The sequence below is a fragment of the Lemur catta genome, chromosome 4 (assembly GCF_020740605.2).
Source record: "Lemur catta isolate mLemCat1 chromosome 4, mLemCat1.pri, whole genome shotgun sequence".
NCBI lineage: Eukaryota > Metazoa > Chordata > Mammalia > Primates > Lemuridae > Lemur > Lemur catta.
In genome coordinates, this window is record NC_059131.1 from 19538136 (window position 1) to 19560755 (window position 22620).

Here is a 22620-nt window from a genome sequence, read left to right on the forward strand (position 1 = left end):
CTAGCAGCCCCCTCCCTTGCCTCTATGGAAAGCCAGTTCCATTTCTCTTCCAAAAATGATCTCTTCTGGGATCATACAGGTGACACAGAAGGAATCGAACAAAGAGAGGATATTGTTGCTGATCTCTGAGATCTGAAAAATGAATTGATTAATGATCAGCTCAGATATGGTTCTTGGCCAAAGCCCTCTATCTCAGAGCTACGTGATGCAAAGTTAACCACGGTCAGGGCTGGAAGCCAGGCAGAAGAAGGCAGCAAGAGCTGGTCATCTCCTACCTCTTGCCTTTCCCCTCCCCCATCCATCCTTCACACAGCCTCATTTACCTTTCGAAAACAGTGGATCATGCCACCACCTTCCCTCTGGCTTCTCAGGGACCGAAGGATAATGTCCAGATTTGGCAGGCAAGGGCCTTGTCATAGGGGCTCAGATCCCTTTCCAACCTCATCACCTCCAAAATCCCATTATGCACTGTCACATTGAACTACTTCCAGTTTGCCACCCTCTAGGCATTTGTTTAAATCAACAGATCCACACAACTGGTGTATTCTCTCCACCAACCCTGATCACTAACCAATGAAAATTCTATTGCTCAGGACCCATCTCAACTGCCATCTCTCTGAGGAAGCCTTTTTCCATCTCCTTCCTAAGGAATTCATCACTCCCTCAGCTGTTCATCCTGTAGGACTTTGGACTCTTATAGTTCTTACTATAATACCTCAGTATGGCAGGTATGAATCTCATCCTCACACATAGGTGTACACAAAACAGGACATTTCCTTAATTGTGATAAATCACTTTCATTTCACCTTCCCACATTCTCCTCTGCAAGGAAGTTTCAAGGTTCTGAGGTCTCACACCATACTGAAAGCATGGTGGGAGGCCCTCCACGAGGCGTCTGAGCAGTAACCTGTCTGTGTGGTTCCTCAGGTCTGGGGCTCTGCACTACTTCCCTGGCACATCTGGAACTTGGGATCAACTCTTGTGGTGGGAGACAGAGTGGTTCCTTCCCATTGTCTGGAAGGGGAAACCCAACCCTGGCTGTCCCAGATCACCAGACTTTTCTCGGCCTCCCATCAGGACTCTCCACCTCTCACCTCCTTCCCGCCAGACCCCAGGCCCCCAACACTTCCTTTTCCCTCAAGCCCCATCCTTTTCCTTATTCTTTGGCAAATAGATTTGTCTACCCCATTAAATCCAAAGTTTAATCACTAGCAATAGAAAAACCAGCACTTTCCTAGAAGGAAGAAAGCATTTAATCTTCAAACTCTGCCAGGAGGTGAGGAGAATGACTTCCATTCCATCCTTCTAGCGCTGCTAGAAAAGAAAGCAGAATGGAAACAGTTCCACCAACCCACTCAATGCAGTGGCCTTCACATGGGTGCTCAATAAAAGTTTTCGGAACGCAATCGCCTCTCATCCCAGCTTCTTGGCCTGGGCTCAGGAAGTTCTGCAGAGAGTCTCTGCCCCACGGGAGCCTCTGCCCCCACGCCCCGCGCCCCACGCCCCCAGGACGAGCCTGGCAACGCCGAGAGACTACAAGTCCCAGGCTGCCTTGCGGCGGGCGCCGCGCGCCGGCCTGCTAGGAGACGTGGCAGAGCGCGGCGCCGGCGCCGGACCGGAACCGGGAGGTGGCCGGGAGGGTGGGCTCGGAGCCATGGCGGCCAAGGCGGCGGGCTGGGGGCGCTGGGAGGTCGTGAAGAAGGGCCGGCGGCCTGCGGCCGGCGGCGGTAATCGAGGCGGCGGCGGGAACCGCCGGGCGCTCGGGGAGGCGAATGGAGTGTGGAAATACGACCCGACCCGTGAGTACCCGCTCGGTCCGCGCCGCCGCCGCCGACCCCGGGCCCGGTCTGCAGGGTAGCAGCGAGCAACTCTTAGAGCCCAGGAGGGCAGAACACCGCCCGGCTCCCCGAGCGCGAGCTCGCATGCTGACCCCCGAGCGCCACCCTTACGCTGTCTCTTTGGAGCCTCACGAGAGGCAGACAGCGCAAGGGAGGGTTGCCGTCCTCACCTCACGGATGAGTAAACTGAGGCCCAGTGAAGTTTGACACCTTGCCTAGGATCACGTGTCAGAGGGAATTAGGATTCCGGTCTTTAGACGCTCAGTTCACCGCACACAAGCCTCCCAGCTGTCCCAGGCCCTAGCTGGTCTCTCTGGGCAGGTGTCTGAGAGCTGGGAAGAGGGAAGAGGCATCCTGGATCATTATGCACGGTGCCCCCTCCTTAAGTAACCAGCAGGGGGTGGGGGTCGTACGGACAGGAGACCCAGCTGGGAGAAATGACCCGCCACACATTCTCCACACATTCTCGGTGGCACCTGTTTCCCAGAGGAGTGGGAAAAGCTTGCCACTTGTTGATTATAGAGTTGGCATGTCTGAATCTAGAGGCCTTGGGGTAGAACCAAGGTGGAAAAAGCCTGTCTTCCCAGACTAGTAGCTACCTACCAAAGAAGCCAGTTCTCTGCATCCCACCCCTCTCCTAGTTCCCACATACTCTGATTTGTCTAATAAAGAACTGCCCCATCTCTGTGAAAGAGCCTATGGACTCAAAAGCTGTGATGATGAAAAGCAACCAGAAGGACTGACTCCTTGCCCTGCTGCTTAAGCAGTCCAGCAAGAAGGGGCTTTGAGAGAGGCTCTTCTATGCAGATGAATTAGGGGACAGTATGGGGGAAGGGACCGCTGTTACTGTGAGGCCCTGGGGACTCAAGGATGGCCCCCCTTTCTCTGCCTATCTTCACCCAGCCCCAATCCAGACCACAAGCACTCTTTATGAGCGGGGCTTTGAGAAAATCATGAAGCGGCAGAATAAGGAACAGGTTCCACCCCCTGCTGTGGAGCATAAGAAACCAGGGAACAAGAAGCAGCCGAAGAAGGTGGCAGCTCTCACCAACCAAAACCAGAAGCAGGGCCGCTTCCGCAGCCTGGAGGAAGCGCTGAAAGCTGTGAGTGTGCCTGGTCTTCAGGCACGGCAAGAGTGGGGGCTTGAGGTGTAGAGAAGATGAAAGGAGGGCAAGAGGGACAAGCAACTGAGGGACCTGTGGGATTTGGGACACTATCGGTTGAGAGGAGTTCCAGAAAAGATGAAAACCCCAAGGGAACAGAATGTTGACACTTAAAATAGAAAGGAAATGGGAAGTTTATGTGGAAACATAGATTGATGAGAGGAAAGCCTTGAAGACCCAGGAACACCAGGATGTAGAGAAACAGGTTGTAGTTCCCTGTCCCATGGAAGCCGTGATCTTTCATTTTCTATCTTGTCCTCTGTTTTCCCCTTGAACATGTGAAGGGCCTAAGAGGATAGGGCATTCAGATCAGCATCCTCAGTTACCCTGTTCCTTACTTTCTAAAGATTTGGATGCAGCAAAATTACAGCATTCCACGTACTTATGCTTAAAAACAGAAACCCTTCTTCCTACCACCACCTAGTTCAACCATTTTCCCACCCCTACCCCATTTGCCTAGCCCTCACTCACAACTTATCATGGTGGGGTGGGGGGATGTCCGTGGCAGCTGGATGTGGCAGCTCTGCAGAAGGAACTGGACAAGAGCCAGAGCGTGTTCTCTGGGAACCCATCCGTGTGGTTGAAGGACCTGGCCAGCTATCTCAACTACAAGCTACAAGCTCCTCTAAGTGAACCCACACTGAGCCAGCATACTCATGGTAAGTCTTCCTAACTCCCTCAGCTCAGACAAGTTTAAGAACATTCTAAAGAGGCTGTGTGTTAGTCATAGAGTCCAGTGCCCCCACTGTCCTGATTTACATGGGTGATTTGAGCTGTTTTCAGATCATCATGGCTGTGAATGTTTCTGGGGTTCACTGGGAGAGGGAGGATGCCAGCCTCAGTGCTGGGACCTTTGCCTCCACTCGTGTTCTCAGGGAGAGCACCAGAGTTCTCAGAGCTGGCACGGGGTCTGGTCTAGCACTCATGTGGAGGCCCATGGCCCCAGATTATCCCTACAGCCTGGTGAGCCGCGAGCTGCGTGGGATTATCCGAGGGCTACTGGCGAAGGCATCAGGGTCTCTGGAGCTCTTTTTTGACCACTGTCTGTTCACCATGCTGCAAGAGCTGGATAAGACACCAGGTGAGAGGGGCCACATGGGATAACCATCTTGGGAGCCTACTCCTTTTTTCCTGCTTCCAGCATGGCTGAGTGGTTCTCTTTCCAGTAGAGAAATGTGCTGATCTTGACACTCCTTGGAAAGGGAGAAGGAAGTTAGGATTCACTGGGCCAGGTCTTTGGGCTCACCACTGCCAAAAGGGAGATTTCAGGTTTGGGATGCCAAGTACTGTGAGTAGAACTGAGTACACATATCTCTCCAGGGGAGTCCCTACACGGTTACCGCATCTGTATCCAGGCCATTCTGCAAGACAAGCCCAAGATTGCCACCACGAACCTGGGCAAGGTGAGCTCTGGGTGGTGGGGACCCCAGGAGGCTAGAACTGGGGAGGCCAGGCAGTTATGGGATAGAGGAAGACTCTGTAAGACTAGTACTACTAGGTAATACTGTTAGCACTTACTTTGTGTCTGCTTTAGATATATATGAGGTAGGTACTACTGTTGTTTCCATTTTATAGATGGAAAGATTGAGCCACACCACGGTTCAGTAACTTTCCTAGGGTCAGTCAACCAGTAAATGGCAGAGTATAGGAGAAGCCCATGCTCAGACTCACTACACCATGCTGCCGTAGTGCTCCACTCTCGCTCAGCCTGTCTCTCCTCTCCCAGTTGACATCTCCCTTGCCACCTGGCTTTGGGGGCTCCTGGTTCTTTGCCCTATCCCAACCTGCCTTCCCCACCGGTCTCCTCAGTTCCTGGAGCTGCTGAGGTCCCACCAGAGCCGACCAGCAAAGTGTCTGACCATCATGTGGGCCCTGGGTCAAGCAGGTTTTGCCAACCTCACTGAGGGACTAAAAGGTAACAAGGAAATGGGGAAGAAAGAGGGATGCACTTGGAGCCAGGAGCCTGGAAGCTCCTGTTCAGTGTCCCCAGTGGGTGCCAGCCTGAGGTTTCCTCCCTGCCCTTTGTCTCCACAGTGTGGCTGGGGATCATGCTGCCTGTGCTGGGCGTCAAGTCTCTATCTCCCTTTGCCATCGCCTACCTGGATCGGCTGCTCCTGTGAGTAATGGGAGGACAGCACAGGGAAGGCCCAGGGTATCTGCAAGTGGCTATTTCAGCAAAGTAGGATGCTGTGATCCTGGTCTCTGTAGGGGTGAGGAAAATCAGGACCAGCCCCTCCTACCTCAGAATGTGATGGTGAGGAAGGGAAAGGAGGGAGCCACTGAGGGCTGGGGTGGGTGGAGTTTATGCCCTTTCTCCTAGATGTTGGCTTAGCTGGGGTCACGGGCAAAACAGCTGGCCTGAGTGATGGTCTCCAGCAAGCCTGTTTGTTCTCTCCCCTGTAGGATGCATCCTAACCTCACCAAGGGCTTTGGCATGATTGGCCCCAAGGACCTCTTCCCACTTCTGGACTTTGCCTATATGCCCAACAACTCTCTGACACCCAGGTAGGACTGCTCTGGGCACACCTGTTGTGAAGGGATCCCAGTGTCAGGGGCAGGACCAGGCAGTACATTCCTGTTGCTTCTTCCCTAGCCACCCTGGCTCTCAGATTCATTAGCTGGAAGTTCAAAGGTAGGTTTTAGGGATCAGTGAACCCTTGGAACTCTGTGGACCATTGGGTATGATTGGCCTGTGGGTATTTTCTTAGGAAGAGGGTCTGTGGCTTTCAACAGATTTTCTAAGGCGTCTCTGAGTAAAAAGATTTGGCACCATCACAAGGCCCTTAGTAACTCTACCCCTCAGGCAGGGCATGGGCTCTGAAGCAGGCAAAAGGCTCATGTCACACAGCTCTCCTCCCCACCTCCACCCTAGCCTGCAGGAGCAGCTGTGTCAGCTCTACCCCCGACTGAAGGTGCTGGCATTTGGAGCAAAGCCAGACTCTACCCTGCATACCTACTTCCCTTCTTTCCTGTCCAGAGCCACCCGTAGCTGTCCCCCTGAGATGAAGAAAGAGGTGAGGAAATGGTGGGAGACTTCTTTCCCTTTCCCAGGGGTCAGCGGCAGTGGTTTCTGTCTGCCTTCTCAGAGCCCATTCCCTAGGCATGTCCTGAGCTGGCTCCTCACAGCCACTGCCCTGCTCACTCACCTCTGCCCTCAGAAGAATGGACCAGAGAGGGCAGCGCATTCACGTCTGGGTGGTGTCTGAAGCCCTGTCACTTGCAGATATGTGATCTTTGAGCTTGAAGCTCTAGCTCAGGAGCCCCAGCTTCTCCCTTTACAGCCTCTCTTAGAGAGCTTTCTGGAGTCTTGACACTATTTCTCTACCCCTTAGGGTGGATGTGTTGCCTGGGTGGCCTCACTCAGGGGAGGATGCTGATCTTTCAACACTCTCCCCCTCCACCAGCCCCATGGCCACAGCAGTGTCCTCCTCTGTCCCCCCATGCAGCTCCTGGGCAGCCTGACCGAGTGCCTGACTGTGGACCCCCTCAGTGCCAGCGTCTGGAGACAGCTGTACCCCAAGCACCTGTCACAGTCCAGGCAGGTGGGGGTCTGGGGTGGGGGGTCACCCACCTCTGATCCGCACAGAGGAGCTTCCCGGTCTGAGGCTGCCCTGTCCCTATGCATAGAACATGGTCACTGTTCTATGGGCTCATGCCTCTCAGGTTGAGTGGGAACGTTGCTGACGTGGCCTCTAGGAAGCTGCTCCTCTGTGGGTGGGTGGGGTGGGTCCTTCAGCCTGAAGGAGCCAGGACGGGAGGATGGGGGTGCCATGCGAGCCGCCTGACTGGAAGGGGTTGTGCTCTCCCCACAGCCTGCTGCTGGAGCACCTGCTCAGCTCCTGGGAGCAGATTCCCAAGAAGGTGAGGAGCTGAGAGGACAGGCAAGCTGGGCCTTGTCTGGGTTCTGAGTGCATGCCCCTCTGCCACTGTCCTCCCTTTCCTGAAAACATGCTCTGTGGGTGCACTTGGCATGGAAAATGAAACAGGGTGGAGGCTCAGGATTCTCTCATGGGTTAGATCTTACGTTCTCAACCCAGACCTTTCTTACGCTATAGGTGCAGAAGTCTTTGCAAGAAACCATTCAGTCCTTCAAGCTTACTAACCAGGAGCTGCTAAGGAAGGGCAACTGTAACAACCAGGATGTCGTCACTTGTGACTTGGCCTGCAAGGTGCTGGCACCCAGCCCCCTCCAACCCACACACGGTCCTCTGCCTCAGCACATCCTGGGTTGGGCCTGTGTCACATTTCTGCCCCACCTGTCTGTGGAGCCTCCCGCTGCCTCCAGGATAATGTGAGGGCTTGACGCTCCTGGAAGGCCTGGCTTGAGGTGTGCCTGCCTTCCGAGGCAGGGACCAGCCCCTCTCCCTTCTGACCACTGTCTCCTCCCCTCTCCCCCCAGGGCCTGTTGCAGCAGGCACAGGGCCCCCGGCTGCCCTGGGCACGGCTACTCCTGTTGCTGCTGGTCTTTGCCATAGGTTTCCTGTGCCATGACTTCCGGTCACACAGCTCTTTCCAGGGTAAGCTGCAACTGGTAAGCAAGGAAGATGGCATGGTGGTGGGGTACAGAGTTGGTTATAGCCCCCCTCCAACATACCTTTGTCCTGATGAGTCTTCAATACTGCAGAGTAAACACTTCAGATAGATTCTTCTGTCCACAGATAAGACATTATCACTCCGATCGGATTAGTACTTTGCAGTATAGAAATGCTTGCATATTCATGGTATCATGTGAGTAGGTGTTATCTCCTTTTAACTCCTGAGGAAACTGAGACTCAGAAAGATTAGCAACTAGCTTTAGGTCACAACTAGTAAGTAGAAGGGCAAGACTCTCAACCCGAGGCTTCCTGACACCAGAGTCCAGGGCTTTACCTGGTGGCCCCATTCCTGCTCACCTGGCCCAGCCCCCAGCCTTGCATGCCTCCTCCAAGCATGCTCCAGAGAAGACTGGAGCCGGCTCTGCAACCCTGTGAGCACACAGAGTTCGGCCCCACTGCCTCACAGTGTCTGCCTGGGGCCCCATAGTGTCTGTCTCCCCAGTCATCTCCCAGCTCACCAGAGGCCCCCTTTACTCAGCCTCCCTCACTGGCCGGTTGCTTCGATCATCTGGTGTCTTGCCTGCTAGCCAACAAGCGTGTGCCAAGCTCTACTCCTATGGCCTGCAAACCTACAGGTGAGCTCCTCCCAGGGAGGGGAGAGGAGAGGTGTGAGAGAGAAGGCTGAGATGTCAGGGAGGTAAGGGTGACTGGGCCAGGTGTTGACAGTCAGCAGGAAGTGCTTGTAGTTCCCCACCCTTCCACTTTCCCTAGCTGTTCTTTGGATGCCAAGCTGGCCTGAAGAAACTCAGCGCCCTCTTCTCTCCTCTCTTTCTTCTCCTACAGCTGGCTAGAGGAGGCATTGCCGGCCTGGGGCTCCCACCTGCTCACCATGGTGCAGCCCAGCTTGCAGCTGGCCTGGGCACACACCAATGCCACAGTCAGCTTCCTTTCTACCCACTGTGCCTCCCACCTTGCCTGGTTTGGTGACAGCCTCACCAGCCTCTCTCAGAGGGTAAGCCAAAGACAAGGAGGCAGAAAAGGGCCTGCCTTCCCAGGGGCAGAGTTCTTGGGAAGGGGTAACCCCACACGGATGGGGTCCTAAGGAGCAGGATGCATTCCCCTGGGTACTCTGACCCTAACTATTCTCCATGGTCCAGCTACAGATCCAGCTGTCTGATGCCCTCAACCAGCTACTCCATTATCTGAGGGACTTGCTCCTGCCTCTCTACCAGAACGTGCTGCTGCCATTGTGGCATCTGCTGCTTGAGGTCCTGGCCCAGGCCCAGGAGCATTGCCATGAGGCATGCAGGTGAGACCTTTACCTAGGGCTCCAGCAGGATCCCCAGTGTTCCCACGCCCTTCCCCTTGCTCATCCCTGACCACTCTGCCCCACTCACAGCAGCAGCCTCGTGAGTTGACACAGCTTCACACAGGCACATGCCAAAATGTTGTGCTTTCCTTCCAGAGGTGAGGTGACCTGGGACTGCGTGAAAACACAGTTCAGCAAGGCCGCCCACTGGACCTGGCTCTGCCTGCAGGACATCACAGTAGCATTCTTGGACTGGGCACTCGCCATGATATCCCAGCAGTAGGCTCTGCCTCCTGGCCACTGGTTTCTGTGTGGGCAGGCCATCTGAGACTGCTGGGGGGCAGCGGGTGGCAGTTCTGCATGGGAGTCTTTTTTACTTGGTGCCTGAGTTCTATCTCTTAGGCAAGTGGCCAGCTGCCTCTGCCCCAGTTCTTACATCTTCAGTGGGTACTGGGCCCAGTGACCTCTCAGCCACCTACTCGCGATTCCACTGAACACTTCTCTGGCCCTGTTGCACACAGCTCCCAGCTCCATCCCTGGGCTGGCAGCGTCTCACAGTTCCACTCTTGCTTGCTGCTCTCCAACTGCCCTCTATCTCATTTTAAATCCCCAAACAGCTCATATCCAAAAAAAAGAGATTCCCAGCAAATGGCTTCTGTATTCATCTGGCAAATGATTCCTGCTTCCAGACTACCCACCTCTTGTTCCCATCTTAGTCACAACTTTAGCCACAACAGAAAGAAAGGGACCTCCAGAAGAACATAGCACCACGTTGGGCAACAGCAGCTTTACCTCTACCCGCAGTCTGGCTTTGGCTGTCAGTGGACACAGGGACTGGGTGGAAGTGCCCGTCACTTCACAATGCCCAATGTACCCTCACTCCCCCTCCATCAGAGTTCTACTTCCTCAGCTCTCCATTCCCCTTCCTGCCGGAGGGCTCTGCCACAAGGTTCAGCTACTCTCCACTGCCCACGCTACCCTCTATCTAGAGAGCAGAGCCCAGGCAGCTGTGTGCCTTGGGCCCAGGAGACTTTCCATCAGCCTGTTGAGAGGTTCAGCATATGGATCTTGGGTGTGCCTACTAGGCAGAATAAAAGACACAGATTGACTTCTGGCATTCCTCTCTGCATCTTACAGAAATTCCGTGGTTAAGGGATAGAACAACAAAATATCGGGCCCCTACCGTCCTGGGGATTATGGCCACTGGCTATAACTGAGCTGCTGGAAGGGAAAGCCCACATCCATCATTCTAAAGTTTGGCCTTTTGGGGGTACTAGACACTTTCTCTTGCTCCTCTAATTATATCATCTGACTTGTCACTGTGATGCATATCCCAAAGTTCACCTTGATAGCTATATGGTTGGAAAAGCAGGAGGGAGTCTCCTAGGGGAATTCTTGGCCAATGATCGGGGGGTGTCCTTTCCTTGCCAGGACCTTAATTTATTAATTGGTTTGTTTTATAAGGCAGTGAGTGAAAGATTTAGAACTGCAAGAGACATGCAAGTCCAGGGTTTATCACCAAAGTCCCTTTTTATTTTTGATATGAGACTATAATAAGTCAGATAACTACTAGTTTTTCAGTTCTCACCTCCACTTTATTTCCTTGCATGTTTCAAGTCTAAGCAGTACTGGAGATAAGCTGTCCACTGCACCACCCAAGGGCTGGTTTCTGTTTCCCTGGTGAACTCCCACACTGATCCGCTGGACCCTGGCCGGTTACCACTTTCCCTCTCACGTGGTGCCCTGAGGCTTTTTCAGTGGTGAGATTATAAAGTAGTAAGTGTAGAAAAACTCGGACACATAGTGAGGTCACAAAAACGACAGCATCTCTTGTTTTTGCTACTGTTCATCTTGGGAGTTAGCCCATGTTGGGCAGACCCCCTTGCTTTCCTAGTGGCAGTTAACCGTGACCATTTTTCCTGGAGAAAAGGAACCCTTCCTGGCAAAGGGCCCAGGTCTAGGACTGCTAGGCGGGAGAACTGGGCTGTTTTCAAGGATGTGGGAGAAAAGGGGCAGTTGTGAGGCTTGGTCGACAACAGCACAAGGCAAGGAAAATGACACTCCATCCTGTGATGAGTTGGAGGCTGCTAGGCTGAGTCCTTAAGCAACTGGGAAAATGCCATGAGTGCTGTGTTGGCATCTAAGGTGTGTACTGTATTTATCTCACTGAGTTCATTTAACTTCTGACAGCAGAGTCCTGTATGCAACATTTTCCTTTATCAATTTAGATTAGTGGGGGTCTCCGTAGCCTCTCACAGGGTCACCGACACTAACTTAATTGGCTTTATTTGATAATTTTTTGACCCAATGTTGAAATTACCCAGAATTTTTCCCGTCAGAGGACTAGTCCAACACTGCACCTACTCTCCATTAAAGCAAAACCAGACATCCAGACCTTTCACGTTTGCAGAGCTGCCAACACGGGAGTCTTGGGCTAGCCAGTGCACTCGTGCTGGCAGGCAGGGCAGCCACACCGTTACTGGTGGTGATGTTATGGGAAGAACAGAAGGGAGCTGGCACCTGAGAGAGTCACATCTGGACATTGTACCGTTTCAGACAAAGCTGAAGTTTAACAGATAACATGCCTAAAACTGAAGGACAGTTTGAGTATGATTATCTCTTACCGACCTTAGTTATTACCAGTTCTTGTACGTTCCTGAAAATAATACACGATTCATTTTAAAATACATCTTCCCATTTGTCTAAGTCTCAAGTTAGTGTCCATATTCCTCTGGTTATTTGTATCCAGGCGACTCTTCTGTTTTAGAGCAGGGCAGCTTAATGGGTGGCCTGACTTACTCTGATGGATAATGTGGCTGGGCTCACACCTGCAGCATGGCCAGTCCATTCTCAAAATGCCACCACCGTAGGGTGGAGTGTCTGCCACAGAGACAGGCATGCTTGCCCTGCCCTATTCCAGAACGGCCCAGTTGTCAATCACAGACATTTCAACAGCTGGATGACCTCTGAGCATTTTGATGTCTTATGTCTCCCAAAGGATAGATAAGTGGATTCCAGTGGACACTTAAAAAATGATGTATCTTTTTACTACATACGCTTCGCAGTTCTGCCCCCCAAAGGTCTTGGTATTCCATTTATACCAAGCAGTTTTGTTGCCCTAGACTTGAGGTATAAGAAGGAACTTGGAGGGAGCTTCCGCCATTCAGGGTATGAGTGAATATTTATTATTAAATATTCTGCCCATTAATAAAAACATTTAGTTCAAAGGTGTTGTTGGGTGAGCCTTAATACAATTTTTTACTAGGTTAACACATCAATTGTGAATTTTTTAATAGACTTTTTGAGAGCAGTTTTAGGTTTACATCAAAATTGAGCAAAAGTACAGTTTCCATGTATTTCTCCCCACCCTGCGCACGCATGCGTGCATACATACACACACACACACACACACACACACACACACACACACAGCCTCCCACACCATCAACATCCCACACCAGGGTGGCACGTTTGTTATAATCAGTGACCCTACATTGACACATCATTGTCCCCAAAAGTCCATAGCTTACATTAGGAGTTCATTATCTGTGTTGTGCGTTCTATAGGTTTTGATAAATGCATAATGGCATGTATCCACCAGTATATAGAATAGTTTCTTTTTACTGCCCCAAAAATCTCCTATGCTCAACCCATTCCTCCCTCCCTCCTTCCTCCAGAACCCCTGGCAACCACTGATCTTTTTACTGTCTCTGGAGTTTTCCCTTTTCCAGAATGCCATATATTCAAAATCATACAGTAGACAGCCATTTCAGATTGACTTCTTTCACTTGGTAATTTGCCTTTAAGTTTCCTCCATGTCTTTTCATGGCTTGATAGCTCATTTCTCTTCAGCACGGCATAATATTCCATTATATGGATGTACCACAGTTTATCCACTCACCTATCAAAGGACATCTTGGTTGCCTCTGAGTTTTGGCAATTCGTAGTAAAGCTGCTATAAACATCTGTCTGCAGTCAGCAGAGACAGGATGATTTAGAAAAAAACAAAAAAAGGACAAAAAAAGATAAAACATCTGTGTGTGAATTTTTGTGTGGGCGTAGGTTTCAAATGCATTTGAGTAAGTACCAAAGAGCACAACTGCTTGATCATATCATATGGTAAGAGTGTGTTTAGTTTTGTGAGAAGCTGCCAAACTGTCTTCCAAAGTGGCTGTACTATTTTGCATTCTCACCAGCAGTGAATGAGAGTTCCTGTTGCTCCACATCCTCACCAGCGTTTGGTGTTGTCAGTATTTTGGATTTTCACCATTCTAATAGGTAGATAAAGATAGTGTTGCTTTAATTTGCAATTCCTTAATGAAATATGATGCTGAGCGTCTTCTCATATGCTTATTTGCCACTCGTATGTCTTCTTTGGTTAGGTGTCCATTCAGATCTTTTCTCCATTTTTTAATTGGATTGTTCATTTTCTTATTGTTGAGTTTTAAGCATTCTTTGTGTATTTGGATAACAGTCTTTTACAGATATGCTTTTTGCAAATATTTTCTCCCAGTCTGTGACTTTTAAAATTGTTTTAATTATTATCTTCTCCATTATTTACAATAAAACCTTTATCCCTTTCATAGTTTAGTATATTCCCAAATACCCCAGCCTTCACCCACAGATACTGTTCAGATATATGAGTGGGTGCTATTTATTAACAGCTCATCTCATCTGCAAGGCTAGGTGATATCCAGTCTGTTTCAGACAGCTCCATAAGAGGTTACCACACATATTTTAAATTATAGTGCCTCCCACCAAAGAAAAAAGGTTTACGTTCCAGGTCCCGAACGAGAGGGGGATTCAGATGAAGTGAGATTCTAACTCTTGTTTCTAATAGTCACACAGAACTAACAGGGTTAGAAAACTATACTGAAAAAGGAAAACTCAACTAAAAGTTGCTTCATGTAAATGAGGATTTGATAGTACATTTACCGTGTTCTCCCTGGGCCACATATTCCATAATTCCTGGGCCCACAGCCACTTCTGCTGGTGATTTGGCTCCATATCTGTATGCTGCTGAGGGACCTGGCATTATGGATATTTATTCAGGGACAGGATACTGCCTTGGAAGAATCTGTCCAATTCAGTAGGGAGTAAGACAGTGGGGTTGAAAGTGGCACCTAAAAATGTTTTCTTGGGTCATTAGAGGGAAAGCAATACTGTCCACTCTTGGGCCTGGGTGTCTGCAGGGTTAAAGCTATGAAGAAAAGAGTCGCTTAGTCTTCACATATGGTCAGATGTCACTTACAGAATGTCACCAGTCCAGATCAACAATTATTGGAAGAAAATTATATTTTTTACATACTGTGGGGTGGAAGGAAGAATAGGTTTAATAAGATCCCAATGTGATGACGGTAGGAGAATTCCTGAAGTCGGTAGGAGGTAATTTAAAATTTCTCTCTATAGTTCACTCAGTACCTAAATAATAGAAGGCCATTAAGTGAGATTCCCCTAGAAGCCAAACCAGGGCCAACGGCCATGCTAGCTGGACAAATCCTTACTGAGAGTGATGACTATGAAGTTATTGTGACTCTAATAAGTCATGAACCTGGGCGGGCCTACTATCACTATCATTATTAAACATCATGTGAACATTCTAGACTACCAGTTCTCAAAGTGCGGTCAGTGGACTTGGGGGATCCTCGAGACCCTGTCTGGGATTCTAAGAAATCAGAATTATTTTCATAGTAACACTAAGATGTCACTTGCCTTTGTTGACATTTGCTCTTTTGGGTGCAAAAGCAAGTAAAACTGCTAGTACGTTAGCATGAATCAAGGCAGTGGCACCAAAGTGTGCTAATAGATCCTTCACCATCACACATTCACATTATTTTATTTTATTTTATTTTATTTTACTTTATTTTGAGACAGAGTCTCACTCTGTGCCCTGGCTAGAGTGCTGTGGCGTCAGCCTAGCTCGTAGCAACCTCCAACTCCTGGGCTCAAGCGATCCTCCTGCCTCAGCCTCCTGAGTAGCTGGGACTACAGGTATGCACCACCATGCCTGGCTAATTTTTTCGATATATATTTTTAGCTGTCCATATAATTTCTTTCTATTTTTAGTAGAGACAGGGTCTTGCTCTTGCTCAGGCTAGTCTTGAACTCCTGAGCTCAAACAATCCGTCTGCCTCGGCCTCCCAGAGTGCTAGGATTACAGGTGTGAGCCACCGCGCCCGGCCACATTATTTTTAAAAACCCAGTTTCACTTAGGAATGTCCTTGATGAAGCAGTAAAATTTATCACTTTTGTTAAAACATATATTTTTAAATTTCTTTGTGAAGAAAGGAAGACTGCATAAAGCATTTCTGCATACTGAAGTATAGTGGTTGCCTCAAAGAAAAGCACTTGTATGCAGTTGTTTGAGTTCCAAGCTGAACTAGTCACTTTTTTCATGGAACACCTTCCTTATATTTTTTTTAATTGAAGTGAAATTAACATAACATAAAATTAACCATTTTAAAGTGAATAATTCCGTGGCATTTAGTGCATTCACAATGTTGTATAATAATCACCTCTATCTAGTTTCAAAACATTTTCATCACCCCAAAGGGAAACTCTACACCTATTAGCAGTCACTCCCCAATTCCCTCTTCTCTCAGCCCCTGGGAACTATTAATCTACTTGCTATCTCTATGGATTTGCCTATTCTGGATATTTCGTATAAATAGAATCATACAATATGTGACCTTTCATTTCTAACTTCTTTCACTTAGAAGAATATTTTTCAAGGTTCACCCAAGTTGTAGCAAGTATCAGTGTTTCATTCCGTTTCATGGCTGAAAAATATTTCATTATATATATATACCACAGTGTTTTTCCATTCATCCCTTGCTGAACATTCAGGCTTGTTTCCACCTTTCAGCTATTGTGAATAGTGCTGCAGTGAACATAAGTGTACACATATTTGCATGAGTGCCTGTTTTTAATTATTTGGAGAATATACCTAGAAGTGGAATTGCTGGGTCATATAGTAATTCTATGCTTAATTCTTTGAGGGACCACCAAACTGTTTCCATAGTGACTGAACCATTTTACATTCCCACCAGCAACGTACGAGGGTCTCAATTTCTGCACGTCCTCCCCAACACTTGTTATTTTCCTCTGGGTGGTTTGGCTCCCTCTCTGCACACTGCTGAGGGACCTGGCATTGTGGATATTTATCCAGGAACAGAATGCTGCCTTGGGAGAATCTGCCCATTTTTTGATAGAGTTGAACTAGTGAGTGGACGTGGTCTTTTGTTGTGGTTTTATTTGCATTTCATTAGCGACCAGTAAAGCTGGTTATCTTTTCATGTAATTCCTGGACATTTGGATATCTTCTTTGGAGGAATGTCTATTCAGAGGCTTTGCTCATTTTTAAATTGGTTATTTATTTGCCTTTTTATTGTTCCGTTTTAAGAGTTCTTTATACAATCTAAATACTAGACCTTTATCAGATATATGGTTTGCAAATATTTTCTCCCATTCTGTAAGTTTCTTTTTCACTTTCTTGGTAATGTCCTTTAACATATAATAGTTTTTATTTTATTTATTTATTTATTTATTTATTTATTTATTTATTTATTTATTTATTTATTTTGAGAAACAGTGTATGGCTCTGTCACCCAGGCTGGAATACAGTGGCCCAGTCATAGCTCACTGTAACCTCAAATTCCTGGCCTCAAGTGATCCTCCCTCCTTAGCTTCCCAAAGTGCTGAGATCACAGGCACAAGCCACCGTGCCTGGCCTTTTTATGAAGTCCAATTTATCTATTTTTTTGTCTTTTGTTGCTTGTGATTTTGGTGTCAAGTCTAAGAATCCATTGCCAAAACTCCAAAGTCTATGAAGATTACCCCTGTGTTTTCTTTTAGCAGTTTTATGGTTTTAGTTTTATATTTAGGTCATTGATCCATTTTGGGTTAATTTTTGTATATAGCATAAGGTAGGGGTCCAATTTCATGCTTTTGCCTGTAGATATCTAGTTGTCCCACCACTATTCCTTCCCCCTTTGAATGATCTTGGCACCCCTGTCAAAAATCAATTGGCCATAGATATATGGGTTTATTTCTGAACTTTCAATTTTATTCCAGTGGTCTATAAGTCAATCCTTACACCGGTACCACTCTGTTTTGGTTATTGTAGCTTTGTAGTACGTTTTGAAATCAGAAAGTCCTCCAACTTTGTTTTTCTTTTCCAATATTGTTTTGGCTATTTGGGGGCTCTTGCAGTGCCATACAAATTTGAGGATTGCAGTTTCCATTTATGCAAAAAAAGTTATTGGAATTTTGATAGGGATTGCATTGAATCTGTAGATTTGGGCATTATTGCCATTTTAACAATATTAAGCCTTCCAATCCATCAACCTGGGATATCTTTCCATCATTCATTTAGGGCTTCTTTAATTTCTTTTGGCAATGTTTTCTAGTTTTCAGTGTACAAGTCTTCTACCTTCTTAGTTAAATTTATTGCTAGATGTTTTTATCATTTTGGATCCTATTGTGAGTGATATTATTTTCTTAATTTCTTTTCATATTGTGCATTGTTGGTGTAACACAATTGGGGTTTGTGTGTGTGTGTGTGTGTTGATCTTGTACTGTGCAACTTTGTTGAATTTGCACTAATAGTTTTTTGGTAGATTCTTTGGGATTTTCTATATGTAGGATAATATCATCTGCAAATAGGAATAGTTTTTACTTTTTCCTTTCCTATCTGGATGCCTTTTATTTCTTTTTCTTGTTTAGTTGCTCTGACTAGAACTTCCAGTACAATGTTGAGTAGGAGTGGTGAAAGTGGGCATGCTTGTCTTGTTCCCAAGCTTAGGTGGAAAAGTTTTCAGTCTTTCACCATTGAGTATGATGTTAGCTGTGGGGTTTTTTTAAATGCCTTTTATCGTGTTGAGGAAATTCCCTTCTATATCTAGCTTTCTAAGTGTTTTTATCATAAAAGGATGATGGATTTTGTCAAGTGTCTTTTCTGCATCATTTGAGATGATAATGTGTTTTTTTTTCTTTCATTCTATGTAGTATATGACTTCATTAATGTGCTATATTACACTGTTTTTTTATGTTGAACACCCTTGCATTCTTTCAATAAATTTCACTTGGTCATGGTATAATCCTTTCAATATGCTGTTTGATTCAATTTGCTAATATTTTGTTGAGGATTTTTGCATCTATATTCATAAGGATATTGATCTGTAATTTTCTTGTGGTGCTTTTGTCTGGCTTTGCTGTCAGGATGATGCTGGCTTCACAGAATGAATTAGCTAGTGTTCCCTTCTCTTCTATTTTTTGGAAGAGTTTGAAAGGAGTGATGTTAATTCTTCTTTAAATGTTTGGTAGAATTCACATTGAAGCTTTCTGATCCTGGACTTCTTTCTGTTGGGAGTTTTTGACTACTGATTTAATCTCTTGGTATATTTCTTTTCAAATTTTCTGTATCTTCTTGAGTCAGTCTTCTAGGTAATTTGTTTCTAAGAATTTGTCCATTTTATCTAGGTTATCTAATTTGTTGTCATATAATTGTTTATGGTATTCTCTTTTAATCCTTTTTATTTCTCTAAGGTCAGTACTAATGCCCTCACTTTCTTTTCCGATTTTAGTTATTTGTGTCTTTTCTCTATTTTTCTTTATCATTCTAGCTAAAGGTTTGTCAGTTTTGTTGATTGATCCTTTCAAAGAACCAACTTTTGGTTTCATGAAATCTCTTTATTGTTTTTCTATTCTCTATTTTATTTAACTCCACTCTAATATTATTTCCTTCCTTCTGCTAGCTTTGGATTTAGTTTGCTCTTCTTTTTCTAGTTCTATAAGGTGTAAAGTTAGGTTATTGATTTGAGACCTTGTCTTCTTTTTTTTTATGTAGGCATATACTGCTATATATTTCCCTCTGAGCACTGCTCTCACTGCATTCCGTAAGTTTTGGTATGTTGTGTTTTCATTTTCATTTATAAATCTCTAAGTATTTTTTAATTTCCCTTGTGTTTTTTTTCTTTAACCCATTGGTTGCTTAACAGTTTAATTTCCACGTACTTGTGAATTGTGAAGTTTTCCTTGTTATTGATTTCTAGCTTCATTGCATTGTGATCAGAGAAGGTACTTTGTCTGACTTCAATCTTTTTAAATTTATTGAGACTTGGTTTGTCGCCTAACATGTAGTCTATCCTGGAGAATGTGCCATGTGCACTTGAGTAGAATGTATATTCTTCCTATTGTTAGGTGAAGTGTTCCACATATGTCTGATAGGTCTAGTTGGTTTGTAGTGTTGATCAAGTCCTCCATTTCCTTATTGAACTTCCGTCTAGATGTTCTATATATTGCAAAGTAGGATGCTGAAGGCCCTTACTGTTATTGTAGAACTGTCCGTTTCTCTTTTTAATTCTGTCAATGTTTGGTTCATTTCTTTTGTGGCTCTATTTTTCACACATATATGTTTATAATTGTTATATCTTCTTGATAAAGTGACCCTTTTATCAATATATAATGTCCTGGAACACTATTTTTAATTGAGAGGACAACTGACAAACTATGTGTGTATTTGACAGACATTTTTTTAATGAACATAGTAAGCCTTTCACTAGGAAAACAACTGATAGTATTTGTTGCCAATAATAGAATTTGAACTTTCAAATAAAATTAGAATTTTGGAAAACTTGTACCTTTCTCCATTAGCTTGGCAGCTTCTTAACACTAAAACCTTTTCTGATAAGATGGGCAGTAACATTCATAAATGTGATTTTTTGATACAAAATAATAAAATGTGTCAACATTTAGGAGATCTGCAAAGCTCAGTCAACCGATATTTTCCAAATGACCAATGCATGATATTGCAAAATAATGCAAAATAAGTAAAAGATCTATTCAAAGTACAGGACAGACCAATGCACTTTAAGGTAAAAGATGTTGAAAGTTGAAATTTGATGTGGTAACAAAGAAGAATGTCCACAATTATCTCTTTCCTTTTCCAACTACGTATCTGCAAAACTAGGTTTTGTTTTCTCTCTTTTGAGACAGGATCTTACTCTGTTGCTTGGGCTAGAGTGCAGTGGCATCATCATAGCTCACTGCAACCCTAAACTCCTGGGCTCAAGCAATCCTCTTGCCTCAGCCTCCTGAATAGCTGGGACTATGGATGTGCACCACCACTCCTGGCTAATCAGATTTTCTTTTTATACTTCAACCAAAGCAACAAAAAATAAGAGATTGAATACAGAAGACACAAGTATACAGCGATATTATTGCAGATAATAAAGAGATCTGCAAAAATGTAAAATAATGCCTATCTCATCAAAGTTTTTTGTTTCTGAAAATATGCTTATTGTTTATTTAAAATGCTATGGAGTTTTCACTGCTATTGATTGATTAATATTTTTAAATGTTCTCACTTTTAATTTCTAATATGATAAATATTGATAGATGTAATTCACATAAACCAAAACTCTTCATGATCTTCAATAATTTTTAAGAGTACAAAAGCATTCTTAGAATTGCTGTTCTAGCCAGAGCAATAAGGCAGGAAAAACAAATAAACAATGTAGAACAGTACATAAAATCAATTGCAGATGAAAGGGTTTTATTCCTAGTTACTGTTTTAAAAAAACTTTTGGAACAAATAAGCAAGTGGTAAATTAGTTGGATATGAGATATAGAAATTAAAAGGTTTCCCATAAAACCAGTTGGAGAATAAAATGAGGTAAAGATTCCATTTAAAAAAGCAACAAAAAGTACAAAATTCTTAAATGCTCTTAAAAGGTACACCTTCCTGATTTACAAGAATAAAAATACTAAGAACTACTAAGATCAGATATTTTTAATAAATAGAGAGCAATACTATGTTCCTGGATTTCAATAAATTTAATCAAAATCTCTGGAGGTGATACCCGGGCATTGGCATTTTTAAAAGCTCTCCAAGTGATTCCAATGTACAGTCAAAATTGAGAACAAGTGATTTAGTTTTTAAATTTATTTCACATACCTAAATAAATTTCAAATAGATTAGAGTTAAATATTTAAAAATTTAAAAGGAGAAAATAAAGGTGAATATTTATTCTTCACATGGGGATGAATTTTCTAAATTTTAAAGCAGTGGGAAAAGATCTTAAAGGAAGTGAATGAAAACTGTCACTACACAAAAATTTTAAATACATATATCTCAAAAAGCACCATAAAAGAAAATTTAAAGAACAAAAAACTAGAGGAAAATATTTGCAGCAAATATATAACAAATACTTCCTTAATGTTAAAGAACTGTTACAAATCAATAAGAGAAGTATTAAACACAGCAATAAAAATATGAACAAAAGACATAATTCATAAAAGAAATGCAAATGAACAATAGATTTGGAAAAGGGTCAACTTCATTGGTAAAGAAGTACAAATTTAAAATAAGATACCACTTACTTTTGTCCATCATATCAACAAAGATTTTTTTTTAATGATAATATGCTCAGTAAATGCCATGATAGAAATTAGTATATTGTTTCTGGCAAGTAATATGGCAATATTTATCAAAAGGTTTAAAAGGTTCATACTATTTGACCAAGTAATTCTACTCCTAAAAATATATTCTAGAGAAGTAAGCAGAAATATAGACAAAGATTTATGTACAAGAAGATTCACTGTAGTGGTATTAATAATGAAAATTTGAATATAAACTAAGTGTCCAAAAAGAAGACAAATATTTCAATAAATTATGGTGAAACCAAAAGATGGAAAATGGCTATTCAAATGGTGATTTCACAATGTTTAAAATTCAGGGTCACTCATGCACCAAATAGATGAATTATATTACTATATTCCCTACATGGTACATTAACTGATTCAATTCATTAAATGAACCTGTCAACATAAAAGAAATTTATACTTGGATTATTTCAAATCTCATCATCTGGCCAGACTTGCAACTTCAATACAAAACTTTTAAGTAAAGGTAGAATACTGAAATCCTCTCAAATATTAGAATAAATTCTTAAACACTTCTACGGGTTTTTCTACCATTTTTCACATTATGAAGATGGCAGTCATGGCCAAATTCAATTGCATATGACAACTCAAAGATGATTAAAAGATTTCATGTGAACCAAGTAAGTGAATTATGATGGAAGAATGGACTTTTCTCTCTAATACTGAAGCCCAAATGATCAAGAGTGGATCACTTATCAGTTAAATTAGACCCTGAAGCTGTATGATCTTATTCAATCTTGCAAATACCTATTCGTTCAAACTCACTTGCAACATCTCCTATTTTTAAAAAGGGATTTTAACTGATAACCAAAGTATTAAAGTCCACACTTTAATTCATGAGTGTTAGCCCCTACCTTGGTGCCAAATCAGTCTTTACTAAATTATTGTTTAGCTAAACTTTCTCCATCACGTGGTGATTTTCCCAGATTTTCATACAACTGCTATTAATAACAGAATTGTTAGAATTGCGAGGACTCCAACACATAAGAAATTGCTGTTCAAATTATTTCTGCATGAAAGTTCCATCTTGCCCTGGTCTCTGCTCAGTTTTCATCTTTTGTCCTGTCACCATGACCAGGATCCTACATTTCCATCTCCCAGCGATTGTTGCCTGATGTCCACTCTACTCAACGTAAATCCTACCTATCTTTCAAAATTCAGCTCTGCTCTGTCACTACCTCCACTGAGAAACTGATTTCCTCTCTCGCTCTCTCTCTTCCCCTTTCCCAGATAGCTTCTCTGTGTTCGTGTAGCATATACGTACCTTTATCAGAGGGTCAGCTACAAGCTACAGGGAAAAATGTTTTAGCTCTTTCAATAAGAATGTCTCA

General features: G+C 44.5%; 1 protein-coding gene across 3 annotated transcripts; it reads left to right on the forward strand.

Moving 5' to 3' along the window:
• Positions 1–1560: 1560 nt before the first annotated feature.
• Positions 1561–9953, forward strand: TMEM214 (transmembrane protein 214). 3 transcript variants are annotated; one of them, XM_045549224.1, is made up of 17 exons: positions 1561–1799; positions 2742–2941; positions 3510–3660; positions 3948–4082; positions 4322–4404; positions 4811–4916; positions 5036–5117; positions 5405–5506; positions 5874–6015; positions 6448–6539; positions 6814–6862; positions 7057–7170; positions 7401–7518; positions 8039–8171; positions 8380–8548; positions 8694–8845; positions 9002–9953. In XM_045549224.1, exons 1-17 carry the CDS (start codon positions 1655–1657, stop codon positions 9126–9128), a joined length of 2100 nt encoding a protein of 699 aa, XP_045405180.1. In that variant the 5' UTR covers positions 1561–1654; the 3' UTR covers positions 9129–9953. The 3 variants fall into 3 exon arrangements, with proteins under 3 accessions (XP_045405180.1, XP_045405182.1, XP_045405181.1); XM_045549226.1 differs by having other exon boundaries at positions 1598–1799; positions 8075–8171; XM_045549225.1 differs by having other exon boundaries at positions 1612–1799; positions 8700–8845.
• The last annotated feature ends 12667 nt before the right edge of the window (positions 9954–22620 follow it).